The sequence below is a fragment of the Lissotriton helveticus genome, chromosome 9 (assembly GCF_964261635.1).
Source record: "Lissotriton helveticus chromosome 9, aLisHel1.1, whole genome shotgun sequence".
Taxonomy (NCBI): Eukaryota; Metazoa; Chordata; class Amphibia; order Caudata; family Salamandridae; genus Lissotriton; species Lissotriton helveticus.
In genome coordinates this window covers 28,364,332-28,387,497 of record NC_136070.1, presented here as the reverse complement: position 1 = coordinate 28,387,497, position 23,166 = coordinate 28,364,332, and the positions used below count along the sequence as shown (strand labels likewise).

Below are 23,166 nucleotides of genomic sequence, written 5' to 3'. Positions count from 1 at the left end.
TAGTGAGTGCAGAGTAGTGAGTGCAGAGTAGTGAGTGCAGAGTAGTGAGTGCAGAGTAGTGAGTGCAGAGTAGTGAGTGCAGAGTAGTGAGTGCAGAGTAGTGAGTGCAGAGTAGTGAGTGCAGAGTAGTGAGTGCAGAGTAGTGAGTGCAGAGTAGTGAGTGCAGAGTAGTGAGTAGTGAGTGCAGAGTAGTGAGTAGTGAGTGCAGAGTAGTGAGTAGTGAGTGCAGAGTAGTGAGTGCAGAGTAGTGAGTAGTGAGTGCAGAGTAGTGAGTAGTGAGTGCAGAGTAGTGAGTAGTGAGTGCAGAGTAGTGAGTGCAGAGTAGTGAGTAGTGAGTGCAGAGTAGTGAGTGCAGAGTAGTGAGTAGTGAGTAGTGAGTGCACAGTAGTGAGTAGTGAGTGCACAGTAGTGAGTAGTGAGTGCAGAGTAGTGAGTAGTGAGTGCAGAGTAGTGAGTAGTGAGTGCAGAGTAGTGAGTAGTGAGTGCAGAGTAGTGAGTAGTGAGTGCAGAGTAGTGAGTAGTGAGTGCACAGTAGTGAGTAGTGAGTGCAGAGTAGTGAGTAGTGAGTGCAGAGTAGTGAGTAGTGAGTGCAGAGTAGTGAGTGCAGAGTAGTGAGTGCAGAGTAGTGAGTGCAGAGTAGTGAGTGCAGAGTAGTGAGTGCAGAGTAGTGAGTGCAGAGTAATGAGTGCAGAGTAGTGAGTGCACAGTAGTGAGTAGTGAGTGCAGAGTAGTGAGTGCAGAGTAGTGAGTGCAGAGTAGTGAGTGCAGAGTAGTGAGTGCAGAGTAGTGAGTGCAGAGTAGTGAGTAGTGAGTGCAGAGTAGTGAGTAGTGAGTGCAGAGTAGTGAGTAGTGAGTGCAGAGTAGTGAGTGCAGAGTAGTGAGTGCAGAGTAGTGAGTGCAGAGTAGTGAGTGCAGAGTAGTGAGTGCAGAGTAGTGAGTGCAGAGTAGTGAGTGCAGAGTAGTGAGTGCAGAGTAGTGAGTGCAGAGTAGTGAGTAGTGAGTGCAGAGTAGTGAGTAGTGAGTGCACAGTAGTGAGTAGTGAGTGCACAGTAGTGAGTAGTGAGTGCACAGTAGTGAGTAGTGAGTGCACAGTAGTGAGTAGTGAGTGCACAGTAGTGAGTAGTGAGTGCACAGTAGTAAGTAGTGAGTGCACAGTAGTGAGTAGTGAGTGCACAGTAGTGAGTAGTGAGTGCACAGTAGTGAGTAGTGAGTGCAGAGTAGTGAGTAGTGAGTGCAGAGTAGTGAGTAGTGAGTGCAGAGTAGTGAGTGCAGAGTAGTGAGTAGTGAGTGCAGAGTAGTGAGTGCAGAGTAGTGAGTAGTGAGTAGTGAGTGCACAGTAGTGAGTAGTGAGTGCACAGTAGTGAGTAGTGAGTGCAGAGTAGTGAGTAGTGAGTGCAGAGTAGTGAGTAGTGAGTGCAGAGTAGTGAGTAGTGAGTGCAGAGTAGTGAGTAGTGAGTGCAGAGTAGTGAGTAGTGAGTGCACAGTAGTGAGTAGTGAGTGCAGAGTAGTGAGTAGTGAGTGCAGAGTAGTGAGTAGTGAGTGCAGAGTAGTGAGTGCAGAGTAGTGAGTGCAGAGTAGTGAGTGCAGAGTAGTGAGTGCAGAGTAGTGAGTGCAGAGTAGTGAGTGCAGAGTAGTGAGTGCAGAGTAATGAGTGCAGAGTAGTGAGTGCACAGTAGTGAGTAGTGAGTGCAGAGTAGTGAGTGCAGAGTAGTGAGTGCAGAGTAGTGAGTGCAGAGTAGTGAGTGCAGAGTAGTGAGTGCAGAGTAGTGAGTAGTGAGTGCAGAGTAGTGAGTAGTGAGTGCAGAGTAGTGAGTAGTGAGTGCAGAGTAGTGAGTGCAGAGTAGTGAGTGCAGAGTAGTGAGTGCAGAGTAGTGAGTGCAGAGTAGTGAGTGCAGAGTAGTGAGTGCAGAGTAGTGAGTGCAGAGTAGTGAGTGCAGAGTAGTGAGTGCAGAGTAGTGAGTAGTGAGTGCAGAGTAGTGAGTAGTGAGTGCACAGTAGTGAGTAGTGAGTGCACAGTAGTGAGTAGTGAGTGCACAGTAGTGAGTAGTGAGTGCACAGTAGTGAGTAGTGAGTGCACAGTAGTGAGTAGTGAGTGCACAGTAGTAAGTAGTGAGTGCACAGTAGTGAGTAGTGAGTGCACAGTAGTGAGTAGTGAGTGCAGAGTAGTGAGTAGTGAGTGCAGAGTAGTGAGTAGTGAGTGCAGAGTAGTGAGTAGTGAGTAGTGAGTGCACAGTAGTGAGTAGTGAGTGCACAGTAGTGAGTAGTGAGTGCACAGTAGTGAGTAGTGAGTGCACAGTAGTAAGTAGTGAGTGCACAGTAGTGAGTAGTGAGTGCAGAGTAGTGAGTGCAGAGTAGTGAGTGCAGAGTAGTGAGTGCAGAGTAGTGAGTGCAGAGTAGTGAGTGCAGAGTAGTGAGTGCAGAGTAGTGAGTGCAGAGTAGTGAGTAGTGAGTGCAGAGTAGTGAGTAGTGAGTGCAGAGTAGTGAGTAGTGAGTGCAGAGTAGTGAGTAGTGAGTGCAGAGTAGTGAGTAGTGAGTGCAGAGTAGTGAGTGCAGAGTAGTGAGTGCAGAGTAGTGAGTGCAGAGTAGTGAGTGCAGAGTAGTGAGTGCAGAGTAGTGAGTAGTGAGTGCAGAGTAGTGAGTAGTGAGTGCAGAGTAGTGAGTAGTGAGTGCAGAGTAGTGAGTGCAGAGTAGTGAGTGCACAGTAGTGAGTAGTGAGTGCAGAGTAGTGAGTAGTGAGTGCAGAGTAGTGAGTAGTGAGTGCAGAGTAGTGAGTAGTGAGTGCAGAGTAGTGAGTAGTGAGTGCAGAGTAGTGAGTGCAGAGTAGTGAGTAGTGAGTGCAGAGTAGTGAGTGCAGAGTAGTGAGTGCAGAGTGCAGAGTAGTGAGTGCAGAGTAGTGAGTGCAGAGTAGTGAGTAGTGAGTAGTGAGTGCACAGTAGTGAGTAGTGAGTGCACAGTAGTGAGTAGTGAGTGCACAGTAGTGAGTAGTGAGTGCAGAGTAGTGAGTAGTGAGTGCAGAGTAGTGAGTAGTGAGTGCAGAGTAGTGAGTAGTGAGTGCAGAGTAGTGAGTAGTGAGTGCAGAGTAGTGAGTGCAGAGTAGTGAGTGCAGAGTAGTGAGTGCAGAGTAGTGAGTGCAGAGTAGTGAGTAGTGAGTGCAGAGTAGTGAGTGCAGAGTAGTGAGTGCAGAGTAGTGAGTGCAGAGTAGTGAGTAGTGAGTGCAGAGTAGTGAGTGCAGAGTAGTGAGTGCAGAGTAGTGAGTAGTGAGTGCAGAGTAGTGAGTAGTGAGTGCAGAGTAGTGAGTGCAGAGTAGTGAGTGCACAGTAGTGAGTGCAGAGTAGTGAGTGCAGAGTAGTGAGTGCAGAGTAGTGAGTAGTGAGTGCAGAGTAGTGAGTAGTGAGTGCAGAGTAGTGAGTAGTGAGTGCAGAGTAGTGAGTAGTGAGTGCAGAGTAGTGAGTGCAGAGTAGTGAGTAGTGAGTGCAGAGTAGTGAGTGCAGAGTAGTGAGTGCAGAGTAGTGAGTGCAGAGTAGTGAGTGCAGAGTAGTGAGTGCAGAGTAGTGAGTGCAGAGTAGTGAGTGCAGAGTAGTGAGTGCAGAGTAGTGAGTAGTGAGTGCAGAGTAGTGAGTAGTGAGTGCAGAGTAGTGAGTAGTGAGTGCAGAGTAGTGAGTGCAGAGTAGTGAGTGCACAGTAGTGAGTAGTGAGTGCAGAGTAGTGAGTAGTGAGTGCAGAGTAGTGAGTAGTGAGTGCAGAGTAGTGAGTAGTGAGTGCAGAGTAGTGAGTAGTGAGTGCAGAGTAGTGAGTGCAGAGTAGTGAGTGCAGAGTAGTGAGTGCAGAGTAGTGAGTAGTGAGTGCAGAGTAGTGAGTGCAGAGTAGTGAGTGCAGAGTGCAGAGTAGTGAGTGCAGAGTAGTGAGTGCAGAGTAGTGAGTAGTGAGTAGTGAGTGCACAGTAGTGAGTAGTGAGTGCACAGTAGTGAGTAGTGAGTGCACAGTAGTGAGTAGTGAGTGCAGAGTAGTGAGTAGTGAGTGCAGAGTAGTGAGTAGTGAGTGCAGAGTAGTGAGTAGTGAGTGCAGAGTAGTGAGTAGTGAGTGCAGAGTAGTGAGTGCAGAGTAGTGAGTAGTGAGTGCAGAGTAGTGAGTGCAGAGTAGTGAGTAGTGAGTGCAGAGTAGTGAGTAGTGAGTAGTGAGTAGTGAGTGCAGAGTAGTGAGTAGTGAGTGCAGAGTAGTGAGTAGTGAGTGCAGAGTAGTGAGTAGTGAGTGCAGAGTAGTGAGTGCAGAGTAGTGAGTGCAGAGTAGTGAGTGCAGAGTAGTGAGTGCAGAGTAGTGAGTGCAGAGTGGTGAGTGCAGAGTGGTGAGTGCAGAGTGGTGAGTGCAGAGTGGTGAGTGCAGAGTGGTGAGTGCAGAGTGGTGAGTGCAGAGTGGTGAGTGCAGAGTGGTGAGTGCAGAGTGGTGAGTGCAGAGTGGTGAGTGCAGAGTGGTGAGTGCAGAGTGGTGAGTGCAGAGTGGTGAGTGCAGAGTGGTGAGTGCAGAGTGGTGAGTGCAGAGTGGTGAGTGCTGTTGAGTGCAGAGTGCTGTGTATTGGCAATGTAAATGACAATGCCATTTATTTATGATTTAAAGAAAAAAAAAAGAAATGTCATGAGCAATGCCAATAGCTCTACCTTTAATGATGCCGAGACCATTGCATTGCAAATGCTTGTTTTACTTCCTGCAAGAAGCGTCTCAGTATTCCTGGTCATTCCCAGGATCTCTAAGAGGCGAGGGGATGGTGCTGCTGTCCCAGTTAACTGAATTGCACCTCAATATTGAATGTATCTAGGATGTCATAGCAGTGGTGCTTTGAGTTTGTAGAATGAAGCGGAGAAGTTAAAAGTTCAATTATGAAGAGTGAAATCTCAGAAGCCTGTTTGGATGCACCCGAAGACTACCTTTGATGCACTGGGGACCCTAACAAATATCAGATACTGTCCAGTGGAGCCTGGACAAAGAGAAACAAACGCATGAGCCAGTCTGTGCTCATTAAAAGAGCAGCAAAGGTCTCACAGATGGACAGGAACAGAGAGCAGGGGCTGGAGGAGGAGGACTTGGAAGCACTTGGGAGAGGAGGTGGCTTAATGGCTAGGGCGGCGACCTCGAATCTGGGGAACTGGGTTCGAGTCTCGGCAAGGACGCTGAACGTGCTGTGCTTCTGGGCAAATCACTTAATCTCCCTGTGCCTAACAAAAAGGAACGTGTACTCATGTAATGCAACTGGTGCTATGTAAAGCGCTCTGATACCCGATTCAGGTCAAGTTCGCGCTATATAAAAATCCGTAAAATAAAAATAAAAATCCCTTCTTGAGCCGATATCAGTGCTGCCTTCAAGGGAATGAAGCAGGGGAAGTGAGAGAGACTAAATCAAAAGGAATATGTAAGAATTGTACCAGTTTATTTCACGGCCGCATTAGGGACACAGTTTGCTATATAAGATAAAGCTATGCATCAACTATAAACTGCAGTGCCACTTGCCACGCTACCACTGCTTGAGGAACATCTTGCTACAAAGAAACATGAGCACACGCAACAAGTTTTGTAAATGGTAATGACAGGAAAAATGGAATAGAGGATACAAAAACATTTACAACAGACGAGAAATGCCACCCACAGGTAACTGGCACTAAACCCATATTCTAAGGCATGTTTTTGCAACTGATGTAGGTCCTCACCTTGCATTGTAAAATATAGAAATTTCTTTTTTTTTTAACACTATGAGCAAAGTTAGTGCAAAGGTAATCAAATATAAAAATATGGGACTAATAAGACTCCTCAAAATGTTTTTGATATGGTAGCCTTCTAGACAAAAACAAACAGGGAGTCATATAATCATGCAGTTGACAACACAACCATGCCATGCCTTGTGGGACCACTACTATTCGATCCCACAACTGCTGGAGTTTACTTACATGTGTGACGACAGGAGAGCCCCGGCACAGCGTGGACAGCAGACTCACGATAGTAGACACCTGATTGCTGACTTTTGAGTCTGTAGAAGGGGGTGGAGGTCCAGAGGAACGGCTCCCAGACTTGCAAGCAGACGGGGGGCCAGATACAGTGCCCCCGGCAGCAGCCATGCGTGACAGCAACTCCTCCGTTAGCCCATGCTTGGCAAGTGGTGCAGGGTCCACTCCACGGCGTGTAAACCGGTCCGCTAAGGAAGCAAAGCAGCGCAGGGCTCCATCAGAAACCTGTTAGGGAATGAGAAGAGATGGTTAGTGTCCAGACCTTCGAGGAGTCATCAGAAGAAGGGCTGTAAATATATCAGAACCCTATAAAGGCTCCGCTGTGTCCAATGTAGATCAGACTGAAAGAGGCCAGCGCGTGGAAACCCTAGCGGCCCCACCATGTCCAATGTACAACGGTTTGTCTGATGGACAAAGCTGAGAAACTGCTACAGAATTTACTGTGTCCAGAGAACAGACTGCATGAGACCAGTGCATATGAACTACATACAGGCTTTGCTGTGTGCAGCGTACAACACAATGAAGGAGGCCAATGCATCAGAAATCAATGTACGGTCCACTGTGTCCAGTTAACAACAAACTGAACTCACTAAACCGGTCCTGGAGGGCCGGATCCATGCCAGATGTTTTGGGATATCCCCATTGAGATAGATGAAGTTATTTTAAAAAAATCTGGCATGGATCCGGCCCTCCAGGACTGGTTTGGAGACCCCTGAAAGGATGCCAGCGCATGTGTACTCCTTGCAGGCTTTAATGTGTCCAGTGTACAATAGACTGAAGGAGGCCAGCACGTGAGTACTCCATGTCGGCTGCACTGTGTCCAGTGTACACCAGACATGAAGGAGGCCAGCACGTGAGTACTCCATGTCGGCTGCACTGTGTCCAGTGTACACCAGACATGAAGGAGGCCAGCGCGTGAGTACTCCATGTCGGCTGCACTGTGTCCAGTGTACACCAGACATGAAGGAGGCCAGCGCGTGAGTACTCCATGTCGGCTGCACTGTGTCCAGTGTACACCAGACATGAAGGAGGCCAGCGCGTGAGTACTCCATGTCGGCTGCACTGTGTCCAGTGTACACCAGACATGAAGGAGGCCAGCGCGTGAGTACTCCATGTCGGCTGCACTGTGTCCAGTGTACACCAGACATGAAGGAGGCCAGCGCGTGAGTACTCCATGTCGGCTGCACTGTGTCCAGTGTACACCAGACATGAAGGAGGCCAGCGCGTGAGTACTCCATGTCGGCTGCACTGTGTCCAGTGTACACCAGACATGAAGGAGGCCAGCGCGTGAGTACTCCATGTCGGCTGCACTGTGTCCAGTGTACACCAGACATGAAGGAGGCCAGCGCGTGAGTACTCCATGTCGGCTGCACTGTGTCCAGTGTACACCAGACATGAAGGAGGCCAGCGCGTGAGTACTCCATGTCGGCTGCACTGTGTCCAGTGTACACCAGACATGAAGGAGGCCAGCGCGTGAGTACTCCATGTCGGCTGCACTGTGTCCAGTGTACACCAGACATGAAGGAGGCCAGCGCGTGAGTACTCCATGTCGGCTGCACTGTGTCCAGTGTACACCAGACATGAAGGAGGCCAGCGCGTGAGTACTCCATGTCGGCTGCACTGTGTCCAGTGTACACCAGACATGAAGGAGGCCAGCGCGTGAGTACTCCATGTCGGCTGCACTGTGTCCAGTGTACACCAGACATGAAGGAGGCCAGCGCGTGAGTACTCCATGTCGGCTGCACTGTGTCCAGTGTACACCAGACATGAAGGAGGCCAGCACGTGAGTACTCCATGTCGGCTGCACTGTGTCCAGTGTACACCAGACATGAAGGAGGCCAGCGCGTGAGTACTCCATGTCGGCTCCACTGTGTCCAGCGTACAACAGATGGAGGTCAATGCTGAGAAATGCACATTAATAAAGAACAACGTAAGAAGTCACTAATCTCTTCAACTGTTGCCAATAATTGACACCAATAGATCTGGGCCAATTCACAGGAAGGTAAGGGGCATGCACCTACAGACTTGGCTGTAAACCCCAAGAAGGCACATTAAACATCAATAGAGACTAGCAACAAGGAACGGAGAAACATCCTAGACTACGGCAACACCCTCTATGTGGGAACCATCTCTCAGCTGCTAAACAGACCACAGACCATTCAGAAATCAGCGGCCAGGCTCGTCATCAACCTCCTGTGGTGGGCTCACACCACCCCTCACATTACAACTCTTCACTAGCTCCCCATCCATAAAATGTGCCAGTTCAAAATGCTAACCCACGCCGCAGGACCCTGAACAATCAACAGAGTAAACTTTCATCTACCACCCAGACAACTGCGCTCCGCCTCCCTCGCCCACACTCCCCGAATCCACATAAGTAGGAGCAACGGCTGCTCATTCTCCTACCTGGCCACCAAGACCTGGACCAGCCTCTCCCTCCACTTCCAGACCTCACCCCCACCCTGCTGGAGTTCAGAAAAGGCCTGAAAACAAGGCTTTTCAACTAACTACACCCAGCAGCAACCCCCAGTGGCTGGATACCCGCACGGGTGATAAGCAGTGCTTTACAAATACTGATTGATTGACTGAAGTAGGCTCAGATAGCTGGGAAGCCTCAAGGCAATACATGTATAAAGAACGCCCAGAATCCACTGGAGCCGGTTAGATTTCAGTACACATCTCGGGTTATTATCGTTTGCATTTTGTTCTCAAAACCTCTACCTTTTCAAATGATAATTTGAATCCTTCAGCCACTCCCCAGTTTCACTTTGGGTTGCTTTAATGTTTGCTCTGGCCGAGAGTCTTTCTCAACCAACAAATTGAGACGAAATCTTGTTTGGAGCTTTTGGGTTTAAGCGCAAACTCATACAAAGCACTGGGTCACTAGGAACAACAAAGAATCTCTTTCTTCTGCCCCCTACTGTTGTGAAGATTGCAAACAAAGCAGTGTCTCCTGCATCCAAGTGCCGCACAGTTCTAGTACAGTAATCCAAGTCTGTGTCTTGGGTAGATACAGCGGACGTACCCACCCAGGGAGTTACCTACAGTACTGCGCCGTGCCTCACCTGGTGATCTTCATGCTTGAGTAAGCTGGACAAGGATTCCACACAGACCTCCAGCGAAGAATCCTGAGGCTCCATCTTGCCACACAGACGGGACACGACAGACATGGCAGAGTGCAGCGTGTCCTTATGGACCAAGTGCCCACTGTCCCGAATGAAGGTGAGCACACAGTTCAAGCCCCCGGCTTCAAAAACTGCACCAGACTCACGAGTGCAGATCAGTTCCAGGACCTGGAGAGAAGAGAAATAAAAAACAGAACAATCTAATACCCAAGCCAGGAAGACAACAAGAGACAACAAAACAAGAATATTGAATCTACTTTCTGTACAATATCAGACTACAAACAACCACCGAACAGCTTCCTACCCCAGAGGTGGATCAGTGAACATCTGGAACTGAGAAGTAGTGTGTCACCACAGTAGAATTCAATATGGAAGACCCAAACATTCAACACCATCCACTGATGTGGGCAGAGTGGAGGCTACAAACTTAATGTGGCCCCATGACTGTGGCATGGCATTCTCTTAGGTTCGTAAGGAGAACCTTCCAGAATCAAGCAGCCCATATTACACACTGTTGGACTTTGGCCCTTAGGGCAGGTTCACCCCTAAACTTTTTGCTTTAAATGGTGACCTGGCAATGTTGATTTTTGGGATTCTGCGCACTTTCACTGTGTCCCAGTAGAAAGTGCTTGCGCACTCTGAGTGCATGTGCTGAGCTAGGCCTGCCCATAGGAATGCATGGGGAATGTATGTGTCCCTGGTAGTTCCTGATGCGTGGGGTGTACAGGCTTGAGTCTGGTATGTGTGAACTCGTGAGAATGAATGCTGCGCAACGGTATGTGCGGCTTGTATGTGTCTAGTGGGGAAGTATCATTTCTAGACATGGCTGTACGTGTGCTGTGAGGGTGCTGGCGTGTGATTGGCTGGAGCTGGCTGGCATGCCAGGCTCCAGGAAGTCTGGGTGGGTCTGCCCGGTGGTGAGTGGGAGATTAGCATGAGTGATGTGTGGGAGGAGTGTACCTGTGTCCTGGATGGGCTGGGTTTTCCCCACACAATGCTGGCTCCGCCCCCCTGTGGTGTGTCTAATGACCCAAGCCCTGCCAGTGAATAGAGAGGGTGGCTGAGGTAAACAGAGTACTCAAGAACCAGCTGCGACTGGTTCCGCCCCCACTCTGCACCTTCAGACAAAGGGAAATGCTGTATAAAAATGGGGCTGTGTCCCCACAGTTTTTGTTCTCTTCCAGGATCCTGAGGGGGCTGTTGCTGCTGCTGCTGGGCCAGAGGACCGCCACTTGGGGTGTCTCCCTGCCTGGAGACCCAGTGTGCTGGCTCTGGGCCCAGCCTTGCCCCCCCTGCCCCTCTGGAGGACTTTTGCTGGACTTTGGGCTGTCCTCTAGCGCTGGGAGCGCTGGAATTGCCTCTTAGCGCTTGGAAGCGCTTTTGTTCTGCTATAGCGCTTTGGAGCGCTTTCTTGTGGCTTGTAGCGCTGGGGAGCGCTTTATTTGAAGAGGCCGGTGCCCACCCGGCATTGGCCGCCCCAAGCGAGTGCCACCTCGCTTATTCTCGAGTGTTTTGTCGCCTGGCAGGTGCCCACCCTGCCAGGGACCTTGCCGCTGTTTTTATAATTCACCTCGAGGGAGGCCACCCCTCGGTAAATTCAGCCCCCCGCCTAGAAGCACCGGAGACGGGCCGCCGCGCTGCCCGCGACGACCCGGAAGTGTTTCTGCCGGCCGGCCAATCCGAGAGCGGGCCGACCGGAAGTCCCGCCCCGCAGCCGCGACCTGGAAGTCAGGCAGGCCGGGGGCGAGAGAGAGGCAGGCGGAAGCTGCTGCCTGCACGGAGAGCCCAGGAGAGAGAGGGCAGAAGCCTGGCAGCGAGGAGCTGACGCCTCGAGGAGCCGCCGCCTCCCCAGCGAGACCGGGTGAGTGCAGAGGCAGTGGTGCCTCCCCCCCCCCCCAGAGCGGCCCCGGTTGCTAGGGGGCCGCCCCGACGAGAGGGGCATTGCGTGTCTTAGAGCCTGCAGGGCTCTTGGGGGGCATTCTTGATTGAGTCCACGAAGGGCTCCGGCGGCCATTGGCGGTAGAGGGGGGCGTCGGGGCATATTGTCGGTGCCCGCCCCCCCTGTGTGCTCGCCCCAACCAGTGGGGCATTTCTTTACGAAGAGCCTGCGAGGCTCAGGGCAGCATTTGGTGTCTGTGGTGGAGTGGCCCCAGAAGGCCCCACCTTGCCCCCACCTGGTTGTGAGCCTGAGAGAGGCTCTTGGGGGCATTTCTGTGTCTAGAGTCCTGAGGGGCTCGAGGTGCCCCGGGGGCATCAGTTGATTTAGAGCCCAGCGAGGCTCTTGGCAGACATTGTCACTTTGAGTCCCCAGAGAGGGGACTCCCACAGAGAAACGCCCCAGTAGTGCCTAGAGCCTAAGAGAGGCTCGGGGGCCAATTTATTTCTTGAGAGCCCAGCGAGGCTCCCACATTGGCCCCATTGTTGTTTTGAGCCCTGGCAAGCTCAAACATTGTTGCACCAGTTGCCCAGCACTTTGTGGGCAACTGCTCCGTTTAGGCCCCCCTGACTTTGGACACAGGGCGTCCTAGCCCCAACAAGGCCAGAGGGCCTAGGGACAGTCACAGGTGGTGACTTACGTGAGTTTGGCGCAATTGTACTTTCTGCACCTCTGAATGTATTGTGATGCATCATGTGTTTTCCTCCCTTACACCTCTGAATGAATGTTATGCATTGCATCATGTGTTTTCCTCTTACACCCCTACAGGTATTGTAATACATAGGTGGTTGTTTTCTCCCTAGTACAGGTGGTGCTAGTGAGGTCCTGGTTACCAGTCATTCCTGGTTGTGTGCTATTTTGTGCTATATTCTATGTACCAAGTGCTATTTCTGAAAGTGCTACTTCTGATTCCTGACAGTGGTCCAGGTGGCCCTGTCTTGTAAATAATCCCTTGTAAATTCTGCCCGTGCCTCTGGCACATTGTAAAGTGCGTGTTTTATCTAATGTGTTTTGGTGTAATACAAAGGCTATTTTTATATAACCTTGTGTGGAGTTTCCTTTGTGGTGGGCCCTGGGAGTTGTTGCTGGGGTGCATGCGCAAATACTTAACTTACATCGCCTCCAAGTTTAGCCTTGCTGCTCGCGCCACGTTACCTAGAGGGTGAGTAGGGGTTATCTTGGCGTGTAACTCCCTTGCCCTGACTTGGGGGTGGTGGTCTCTGACTGACTTTGGCGAAAGCCCTGGCCAGCCGGGGATCCCATTTCCAACACACACAAAGTTATCCCACATCTACTTCAACATACACTTCGCATCCTTGAGATCCTCTTACCATAGGATGCCAAGTCAAAGGTAGATGTGCAGATGAGATCCACAAACCGGTCATGGCAGATTAGGAGGCAGGGGGACAGTATGAGACTGAGTTCATGCTTCAGAAAAGTAAAAACTGAACGTGGCTCAACTGGCTGCGAGTGAATGCTGCAAAATGAAGTCTAAGTTTTCACATCTAATAGGGCTTAGATTAGTAACAGAATGTTTTAGGCACAGTATAGGAGTATAGGGGTCCTACTGAATAGGCAACTGGCTCTTACAGTTCAGTTTGGGAGGTTAATGCTATCTATGGTCTTTATTTCAGCTACACACGGTTAGCTGAAATCTCAGAAGAATCCTTCGAGGAGGATGAAGCCTCGGTACAGGGACACTGTTCAATGCCAAGACTCACTCTTTTTGGCCACACCTGGGGCTTCCAGAATTCTTACTAGCCCAACCAGAAAGGGTTTAGAATGCTGTTAAAGATTTTGTGAAGGTCTCCGAAAGCTTTGTTATAAACTGCAATAATTACGGAGTAGTGTTCCAGGAACGTATGGACCCACACCCAGGTCGTAGCCTGGCAGATGTCTAAAAAAAGACACCCTTTATACTAAAACCATCGTAGTGGCTTTGACCCTGGTGGAATGAGCCCACAGGCCCTCAGGACAATGCTTCGAGGCCAGTGCGTAGCGGATTTTAATACAGCTAAATACCCACCGCAACGGGGTGCTCCTTTACACAGCCGACCCTTTCATTTCTCCAGAGAAGGCCACTAAAGGCCGATCATCCCAGCAATACCCTTTTGATTGGTCGATGTTAAAGCTCAGTGCTCTATTAGGATCAAGGCGATGGAGCCTCTCCTTCAATGGGGTGATTTAGAGGAAACGAAGCTGGCAGAGTAATCGTTTGTCCAAGGCCGCCCTGGTCCTCAAGTGCCAGTTTGCCTGGAAAGACGTTGGCGTAGGGCGATTGGACCAAAAGCACCTGAAGTTCACTCACCTGAGGGGTGGACAAAATGCAACAAGACAGGTGGTTCTTAAGAGTTAGAGTTAAGGAACAGCTTTGCACAGACTCGAAGGGCATTCACATCAGAAATGGTACTCCAGGTCTTAATGAGCAATAACTTTATTTTACGGGTGCAGGAGGAACATGAACGGAAAACCTTTTATAAAGCTCATCACAAACTGTGACTTAAAGATGTCTAGTCAGGAAAATAAAGAAAGGCTGAAAGAGTCAATAAATATTCTTTCTTCGTGCCCACTCCAAGGCCTTGTTGAGCTAGCAAAAGAACAGAACAAAAACCAACAGAAAGTTTACCTTGTAAGGGGTAAGCGATACGTTTTTCCCTGGCAAAAGACTAACTTTGTGAAAGGTCTGGCCTCAAGGATGACACCAATCACCTAGGTCTGCAAATCTGCAGTTGCCACTGCTCAATCCCCATGCATGAATGTGTAAGATGTTGAAACTGATATAGAACCCCGTCCTGCTGTTCAGACCGGTTCTAGGTTCTCCTGAGGTAGAAGCCTGATGTGAGGACAAATACTAAGGCTCAGGAGCTCTGGGAACCCACACTCCATCAAGAAACCATCTCCTAAAAAACCTTGGAGGAAACTCCAACACCAATTTTTGACAGTTCACGTTTTCGATTAGGGTGAAGACATCCAGCCAAGACGTAACTAGTTGATCAAAGATGCCCCTGCGCAACCTCAGGATGGAGCCTTTAATTGTGGTCTGTCAGGCGACGCCTGCTCCGTCATTCAGGAATGCAGTAAACAGGCCCACCTTTATGCCCTAGCATTTTCTTGCAAGACTTAAGAGTGGCAGGATGGGTTAAATATTTGCTTGGTATTCTTAGGCTTGTGTCTAGACTAATACTTACCAAAAAACTTCAAACAGGAAGTGGACTTTTCAAGGGAGTGGACTCGAAACCGGGCACGCAACATGGAATGGGAGCAGGACATACACTTGGATCGCAACCTCTTCTCTTGCTCCGCCACAGAGTTTAGCTTCTCAGTCCCAAATCACTTTAGGTACATAAGGGCACACCTGTCACATGAAATAGCTGTGGCCTGAGCCAAAGCATCACTGGCATACCTTGTGTAAGTTTGTGGCCAATATCTGCTTCTTGCAGTCTTGCACATCTTGAACCCTGTTATTTTCAGTGGGGACATTGTTCCCTAGCATACAGTGAAAGGTTTTTGGAAGTTGTCAGAAGACCTTTGAAACTGAGAGTGCTCCAGATGTACGTCGAAGGGCATGGAACGAAAGGAACAGACATTGGAGCGCAAGGAGGTATTGCACTTACATGTGGGCTCTGCTCTGTCACCTTTGGGGCATTACGAAGCACTGCGAAGCCATACAGTCCCGCCTAAAGGCACACGTGAGCAATGCTGGTATTATTCTCCGGACTGAGTCTGGCACCTGGGTCTATTCTAAAGGTGAGGTATCTGCAGTTACAAGCCATCCGAACGTTTGGTTTAACTTTTGTAAGGTGGAGAAACAGAACCACTGGACATTGAAATCTACAGCTCTGGATACCTCCGAACTAGCAGTATGCTGCCTGATGCACTTAAGGCAGCAGACAGTGTACATACATCCTCTGAATCCCCATTTCAAATCTAGAAGGCCATCATCCTTGGCACCACTGAAGCCCTCATCCTTGGCACCACTGACGCCATCATCCTTGGCACCACTGAAGCCCTCATGCTTGGCACCACTGAAGCCATCACCCCTGGCACCACTGAAGCCCTCGTCCTTGGCACCACTGAAGCCCTCGTCCTTGGCACCACTGAAGCCCTCGTCCTTGGCACCACTGAAGCCCTCGTCCTTGGCACCACTGAAGCCCTCGTCCTTGGCACCACTGAAGCCCTCGTCCTTGGCACCACTGAAGCCCTCGTCCTTGGCACCACTGAAGCCCTCGTCCTTGGCACCACTGAAGCCCTCGTCCTTGGCACCACTGAAGCCCTCGTCCTTGGCACCACTGAAGCCCTCATCCTTGGCACCACTGAAGCCCTCATCCTTGGCACCACTGAAGCCCTCATCCTTGGCACCACTGAAGCCCTCATCCTTGGCACCACTGGAGCCCTCACCCTTGGCACCACTGAAGCCCTCACCCTTGGCACCACTGAAGCCCTCATCCTTGGCACCACTGAAGCCCTCATCCTTGGCACCACTGAAGCCCTCGTCCTTGGCACCACTGAAGCCCTCGTCCTTGGCACCACTGAAGCCCTCATCCTTGGCACCACTGGAGCCCTCACCCTTGGCACCACTGAAGCCCTCATCCTTGGCACCACTGAAGCCCTCATCCTTGGCACCACTGAAGCCCTCATCCTTGGCACCACTGAAGCCCTCATCCTTGGCACCACTGAAGCCCTCATCCTTGGCACCACTGAAGCCCTCGTCCTTGGCACCACTGAAGCCCTCATCCTTGGCACCACTGAAGCCCTCATCCTTGGCACCACTGAAGCCCTCGTCCTTGGCACCATTGAAGCCATCACCCCTGGCACCATCCGAGAAACCCATAATGGTCTAGAATACTTCTTCCGTGCAGATTAGCATACCATCCTATATAGTGAGTAGAGGAAGCCATGTGTCTTCCTAAATCCTGATTGTCAGGTGCCCAGGATGCAGTCACGTCAGACATATTGGAGGTGGTATTTAGCAAAGATCTTGGGTAACATGATATTGATCATGTAGAGGTAAAGGGAGGTCCGAGACATTTAGGATAAGGCCAGAGATTAAGAGGGTAATAAAGCTTGTATAGAAAAAATACGGTTTCACAGTCGAAGACCAGAGCAGGCCGTGGGCCGTACAGCAAATCATTTTACTTCTTGATTATATACTGGAAGCAACATGCTTTAGAAGACAGACCCTGAAAGCACATAAAATAAAGAACCAATGCCCAGTAGCTTACAAACAGCAACGCCAGCTCTCACACCCACCACAGATAGCCAAGGTAGTGCTTCCTTCTCACCTTGACACACTGCTCGGCCAGGTCGCGGCTGGTCCGGTTGTTCAGCTCCACCACCACCAGCCGGTTGCACAGGGCCTTGATGGCGCCATCTACCCCGACGATCCTGCGTGTGCATTCTGCAGACACGTCAAGGTAGTAGGTAATTGCACGGGCGGTCACTTCAAGCACGTTCTCTGGGGCGCTCTCATCCAGAAAGATCTTACAGAGGGCTGGCAGGAAGGTCCTGGGTGGACACCTGGAAGGGAAGACAAAGTTAACCATCTCAGAGGTCCTGCTTCAGAGCACGTAATGGAGCAAGTACAAGGCAGCAATCACAGCCTGGACAAAAGCCCTGAATCTCGAAGGAGCAGAAGGCTCGAAGCAATGGTTATCATAGGAAAATGAGTTTAGAACATGTAAACCTTCCAGACATCTGTCATTGTTTTTGGAACACCCACTCACCTGCCCAACGGCTATCATTTAGAAATGAAAAATAACAAAACATTTGAGGCAAACTGTTGAAAGTCACAAACTACAGCTGATGAGGAGATGACAAGAAGTGGGCTCATCTCCTTGGGAAGCATAGTCTCATCAAACAGGTCGAGCTCTTCATACAGGCGCTAAGTAGCTTGCGCAGATACGCAAGTCCTAGCACGGATTTGGTATTTTTATAGTCCACGTTAAGCCTTTCTCACAGTGGGATCGCTATTTGTGTCCAATGGAGATGCACCACGTTCTGCGGTGCCAGTGGATAGTCTCTGGTGGTTAGGGGGTTACTGAAGTGGACGCCTCCTAAAGACAAAGGTTGGTCCTCCTGGTCACCCATGTTACTCTAGGGAGCGACACGAGGTTGGTGGGAAAGATGCTACAGATGTTAAATCTGTAGCTTCTTTTATCACTGAAGTCCTTGCCTCCCCTCAAGTGTGTGCTGCAGTTTAATGTGGGCTACGGGGAGCCGGGAGTATGAGTGTGAGTGTGAGCGTGTGCGTGTGGGAGTGTCTGTGTGTGCGTGGGAGTGTGCGCGGGAGTGTGTGAGTGTGCGTGGAGGTGTGCGCGGGAGTGTGTGAGTGTGCGCGGGAGTGTGCGCGGGAGTGTGTGAGTGTGCGTGGAGGTGTGCGCGGGAGTGTGTGAGTGTGCGCGGGAGTGTGCGCGGGAGTGTGTGAGTGTGCATGGAGGTGTGCGCGGGAGTGTGTGAGTGTGCGCGGGAGTGTGTGAGTGTGCGAGTGTGCGCGGGAGTGTGTGAGTGTGCGCGGGAGTGTGTGAGTGTGCGCGGGAGTGTGTGAGTGTGCGCGGGAGTGTGTGAGTGTGCGCGGGAGTGTGTGAGTGTGCGTGGAGGTGTGCGCGGGAGTGTGTGAGTGTGCGCGGGAGTGTGTGAGTGTGCGCGGGAGTGTGTGAGTGTGCGCGGGAGTGTGTGAGTGTGTGTGAGTGTGCGCGGGAGTGTGTGAGTGTGTGTGAGTGTGCGCGGGAGTGTGTGAGTGTGCGTGGAGGTGTGCGCGGGTGTGTGAGTGTGCGTGGAGGTGTGCGTGGAGGTGTGCGCGAGAGTGTGCGCGAGAGTGTGCGCGAGAGTGTGCGCGAGAGTGTGCGCGAGAGTGTGCGCGAGAGAGTGCGCGAGAGAGTGCGCGAGAGAGTGCGCGAGAGAGTGCGCGAGAGAGTGCGCGAGAGAGTGCGCGAGAGAGTGCGCGAGAGAGTGCGCGAGAGAGTGCGCGAGAGAGTGCGCGAGAGAGTGCGCGAGAGAGTGCGAGAGTGTGAGAGAGTGTGTGTGTGAGTGTGTCAGTGTGTGTGAGTGTGTCAGTGTGTGTGAGTGTGTCAGTGTGTGTGAGTGTGTCAGTGTGTGTGAGTGTGTCAGTGTGTGTGTGTGAGAGTGTGTGTGTGTGTGAGAGTGTGTGTGTGAGAGTGTGTGCGTGAGTGTGTGCCTGAGTGTGTGCCTAAGTGTGTGCCTAAGTGTGTGCGTGCGAGAGTGTGTGCGTGCGAGAGTGTGTGCGTGCGAGAGTGTGTGCGTGCGAGAGTGTGTGCGTGCGAGAGTGTGTGCGTGCGAGAGTGTGTGCGTGCGAGAGTGTGTGCGTGCGAGAGTGTGTGCGTGCGAGAGTGTGTGCGTGCGAGAGTGTGTGCGTGCGAGAGTGTGTGCGAGCGTGTGTGCGTGCGAGAGTGTGTGCGTGCGAGCGTGTGTGCGTGCGAGAGTGTGTGCGTGCGAGAGTGTGTGCGTGCGAGAGTGTGTGCGTGCGAGTGTGTGCGTGCGAGAGTGTGTGCGTGCGAGAGTGTGCGTGCGAGAGTGTGTGCGTGCGAGAGTGTGTGCGTGCGAGAGTGTGTGCGTGCGAGAGTGTGTGCGTGCGAGAGTGTGTGCGTGCGAGAGTGTGTGCGTGCGAGAGTGTGTGCGTGCGAGCGTGTGTGCGAGAGTGTGTGCGTGTGAGAGTGCGTGTGAGAGTGTGTGCGTGAGAGAGTGCGTGAGAGAGTGCGTGAGAGAGAGTGCGTGAGAGAGTGTGCGTGAGTTGGCTCTGGCTTCAAACACTGTCCCCAATTAGAACACATGCTGACTTCCCAGAGCCAATGGTCAAGGGCGAACACTTTAAGCCCTGGGCAGAGCTATCCAGCCAGTGCTGGAAAATAGACGGATAAATTGCTCATTTTAAAGGTACTGGTATTACCACTTGTTAATTACTGTCAGGAATCTGTGCTATTCTAAATCAGAATCAAATATGTGATGAGTGAGCCACCACCGTGTGGGCCTCAGGTCCTCAAAGCTGTCCGGCGGCTTGAAATAACTTGGCAACAAATGGATCTCGCATGCAAAGGACAAAAGACATCCCCCAAGCTCCGAGCACACAGATTGTGCGACTGAAGGGCGCTGTCCTGCAGAGGTCACTCCAACAAAGGTAGTGTCTTAGTTGCTTATGTTACATTTGCAAAAAACAGGCCCCAGGACATAAAGTGTCAAAAGCACTACAGTCTCCATGTTTTTAAATCCTGAATGTGCAAGAAGCATTGTAAAATGCAACGTTTGTTACAAATTTCTCCAAGATTCCTGCGAGAAGAGTGCAGAATTCTCTATAAACGGCTGTTTCTAAATGTTATACTAATTGCAGCGGTTATCTTGGTCTGTGTGGAGCAAGCGACCTGACCCCAGGACACCCCCCAGGCCGCACGGCTCGCCAGCTGTGCCCCCTCGCTGCTGCTCGTTCTCCCTGCTCCGTTCTTGCCTCATTTTCGTGCTCTCTGTGATTAGACTTTGACTTGTGATTGTACTTCTGTTTTTCTACTTCTGTTTTAATGGATGTGCGCTTTCGTTTTTCACAGTACCCTCTGGTGTGCCCCCACCCGCTCCCCGCTTCCCGCCGCTGCTCCCTCGCGGCCCGCCCCCTTTTAATTTCTGTACCCCATTGGCCGCCCCGCTCCCGCCTCCCAGCTGCTCTTCCCTCCCACTTCGCCTCATATGGAACACGCACGCACACATAGCGGGCGCGCCGATTGTGCGCCGAAGGCGCGCCAAAGGCAAGCCCATCTACGCCCGTCCGCGCCTTGACCGCGCCCAGCGCCAGGACCCCTCAACGCACTCAAACCCGACCGGAATCGCGCCTGCTACCGAGCCACCCCGAAACTCACCCACGGACCCTTCACCTGTCAAGCATGCAATTTTACCTGCCTCCGGACCTGCACCGCACCTGAAAGGACAGGCACCAGCAACAACCACTTCAAGTGCATCCTGCTCAACACCCGCTCCGTTCACAGACACGCCATCGAACTTTGGAATCTGCTCGACACAACATCACCGGACGTCGCCTTCCTCACGGAAACCTAGATGAACGCTTCCTCAGCGCCCGACATCGCCATAGCCATCCCGGACAGATACAAGATCACCCGGAGGGATCGGGTCAACCAGACCGGAGGAGGCATCGCCATCATCCACAGGAACACCATCCGCATCACTAGCAACTCTGACGACACCTTCACCGCCGCCGCACACCTTCACTTCCAGATACACACCGACCCCAAGACCACCCTCAGAGGCACTCTCATCTACAGACCCCCGGGACCACGCGCACAATTCAGCGAAGCCATCGCAGACTTCATCAGCCCCGCACACCCTCACCTCCTCTGACTACATCCTCCTAGGAGACCTCAACTTCCACCTGGAGAACAACAACGACAGCAACACCACCACCCTGCTGGACAACCTCGCCAACCTCTGACTCAAGCAACCGGTAAACACCCCCACCCACTACGCCGGCCACGCGCTTGACCCCGTCTTCTCCTCCAGCAAACACATCTCCTTCAGCCACTCCACCGGACTTCATTGGACTGATCACAGCTGCGTCCACTTCAGCTTCAGGAGAACCGAGAACCATGACCCACCACCACCCGCAACAGGTTCCCCGCAGGAGCTGGAGCAAGATCACCGCCGACCAGCTCACCACCTCCCTCAGCCAGAACCCTCCCGCCAGCACAACGGACCCCAACGATGCCGCCCGCAACCTCACACACAACAGCTTCAGCGCACCGACCACGCACCCGACCACGCACCCAACCACCGAACCAACGCCCCCCACCACCACCCTCTGCAACTGGACACCCGTCAGCACCGAAGACACCACCCGCACGATGAACACCATCCACTCCGCATCCCCTACCGACCCCTGCCCCCACCACGTCTTCAACAAGGCCGACTCCGTCATCGCACCCAAACTCCGGGACATCATCAACATCTCCTTCACCACCGCCACCTTCCCGGAGAGCTGGAAGCATGCCGAGCTCAGCGCCCTCCTGAAGAAACCGACAGCAGACCCCACCGACCTCAAGAACTTCCGCCCCATCTCGCTCCTCCCTCTCCCTGCCAAAGTCATCGAGAAGACCGTCAACAAACAGTTCGCCGCCTTCCTCGAGACGAACGGATCCCTCGACCCCTCACAGTCCGGTTTCCGAGCCAATCACAGCACAGAGACCGCCCTCATCTCAGCCACCGACATCAGATCCCTGCTTGACAACGGGGAAACAGCTGCCCTCATCCTCCTGGACCTCTGCAGCGTTCGACACAGTCTGCCACCGCACCCCAACACAGCGCCTCAGCAACATCGGAATCCAAGAGAAGGCACTGGAATGGATCATCTCGTTCCTCGCCGGAAGAACCCAGAGAGTCCGCCTCCCCCCGTTCAGATCCGCGGCCACCGAAGTCATCTGCGGCGTACCTCAAGGATCCTCGCTCAGCCCCACCCTCTTCAACGTCTACATGAGCCCCCTCGCAGACATCACACGCCAACACAACCTCAACATCATCTCCTACGCCGACGACACCCAGCTGATCCTCTCCCTCACCAACGACCCTGCCACCGCCAAAGCCAACCTACACGAGGGAATGAAGGACGTCGCCGAATGGATGAAGAACAGCCGCCTGAAGCTGAACTCGGACAAGACGGAAGCCCTCATCCTGGGATCATCCCCCTCCGCCTGGGACGACTCCTGGTGGCCCCCTGCCCTGGGTACCACCCCCAAGCCAACGGACCACGCACGAAACCTGGGCTTCATCCTGGACTCCTCCCTCACGATGACCAGACAAGTCAACGCCGTCTCATCATCCTGTTTCAACACCCTGCGCATGCTCCGAAAGATCTTCCGTTGGATCCCCACCGAAACCAGGAAGACGGTCACCCAGGCACTCGTCACCAGCCGGCTGCACTACGGGAACACCCTCTACGCAGGAACCACTGCCAAACTGCAGAAAAGACTCCAGCGCATACAGAACGCCTCCGCACAGCTCTTCCTGGACATCCCCCGCCACGACCACATCTCCGCCCACCTGAGAGACCTGCACTGGCTCCCCGTCAGCAAGAGGATCACGTTCAGACTCATCACCCACGCACACAAGGCTCTCCACGACCTGGGACCCAAGTACCTCAACAACCGCCTCACCTTCTACACGCCCACCCGCCAGCTGCGATCGACCAACCTCGCCCTCGCCACAGTACCATGCATTCGCAGAACCACCGCCGGTGGAAAATCCTTCTCCTTCCTGGCGGCCAAAACTGGGAACTCCCTCCCCATCCACCTACGACTGACCCAGGACCATCTCTCCTTCAGGAGGCAACTCAAGACCAGGCTTTTCGAGCAGTAACGGACCCCTTCCCCCCAGCGCCTTGAGACCCTCCGGGTGAGTAGCGCGCTATATAAATTGTTTGATTGATTGATTGATTGATTGAAGCGACAGCCTTGAACTCAGCACTGGAGACAGCAGGCAGATAGGGTGACCATGCTGGTCACTGCAACACTGGACCAGGTAACGGACAAAGTCGTGTTTCCATTTTGCAAGATCATTTGAGCTGCTGTCGACAGACCCAGGCTTAGTCTGAAAGCAGAATATGGTTTGAAAAGCATTTTGTTGCCAGAGTCCACTTGTTTGAAGCGGCAGGAGCGATGCAGCGCCTACACCAGGGGAGTGAGACCACTGCCTCTACAGAGACACCATCCAGCAGAAAACACACCCAAGGCATACATTAAGGGGAATTGAACACTTCCAAGGATGCACTGGGCGAACCTGATCACCCAGGTGACTGCTTGAGGCAGAAGAGGTAAGTATGCCTCTGGTTACACATAAATAATATGTTGAGGCTTAGCCTAGCGGAGCTATCTCTCAATCTACCCATAGGTCAGGCACCTGAGCTATCCCTCAAGGGACACTGTTCCATCAACAAAGTCCAAGATCCCCAGTTCATCATTTCGGCATTAATTACATCATTTCCGCTCCATTTCTTCTAAAACTGCTACTGGCCCAACCCCATGAAATATACTGAACGCCTGCAAGATAATGAGCTGAGCTGTTACCTATGAAGTGCAATGAATGCCCCAAGATACACTCCCACTGAGCTAGC

General features: G+C 52.2%; 1 protein-coding gene across 9 annotated transcripts in view; it reads right to left on the bottom strand.

Annotated features, from left to right (window-relative positions):
• Positions 1–23,166, bottom strand: part of HECTD1 (HECT domain E3 ubiquitin protein ligase 1) — a 424,699-nt gene that overhangs the window by 284,318 nt on the left and 117,215 nt on the right. For all 9 annotated transcript variants that reach the window (XM_078659397.1, XM_078659396.1, XM_078659400.1 and 6 more), the window contains exons 3-5: positions 16,334–16,568; positions 9,056–9,283; positions 5,934–6,215 (exon numbers count right to left, since the gene is read on the bottom strand). In XM_078659397.1, coding sequence (XP_078515523.1) covers positions 5,934–6,215; positions 9,056–9,283; positions 16,334–16,568 — 745 coding nt within the window. The remainder of the gene's footprint in view (positions 1–5,933; positions 6,216–9,055; positions 9,284–16,333; positions 16,569–23,166) is intronic.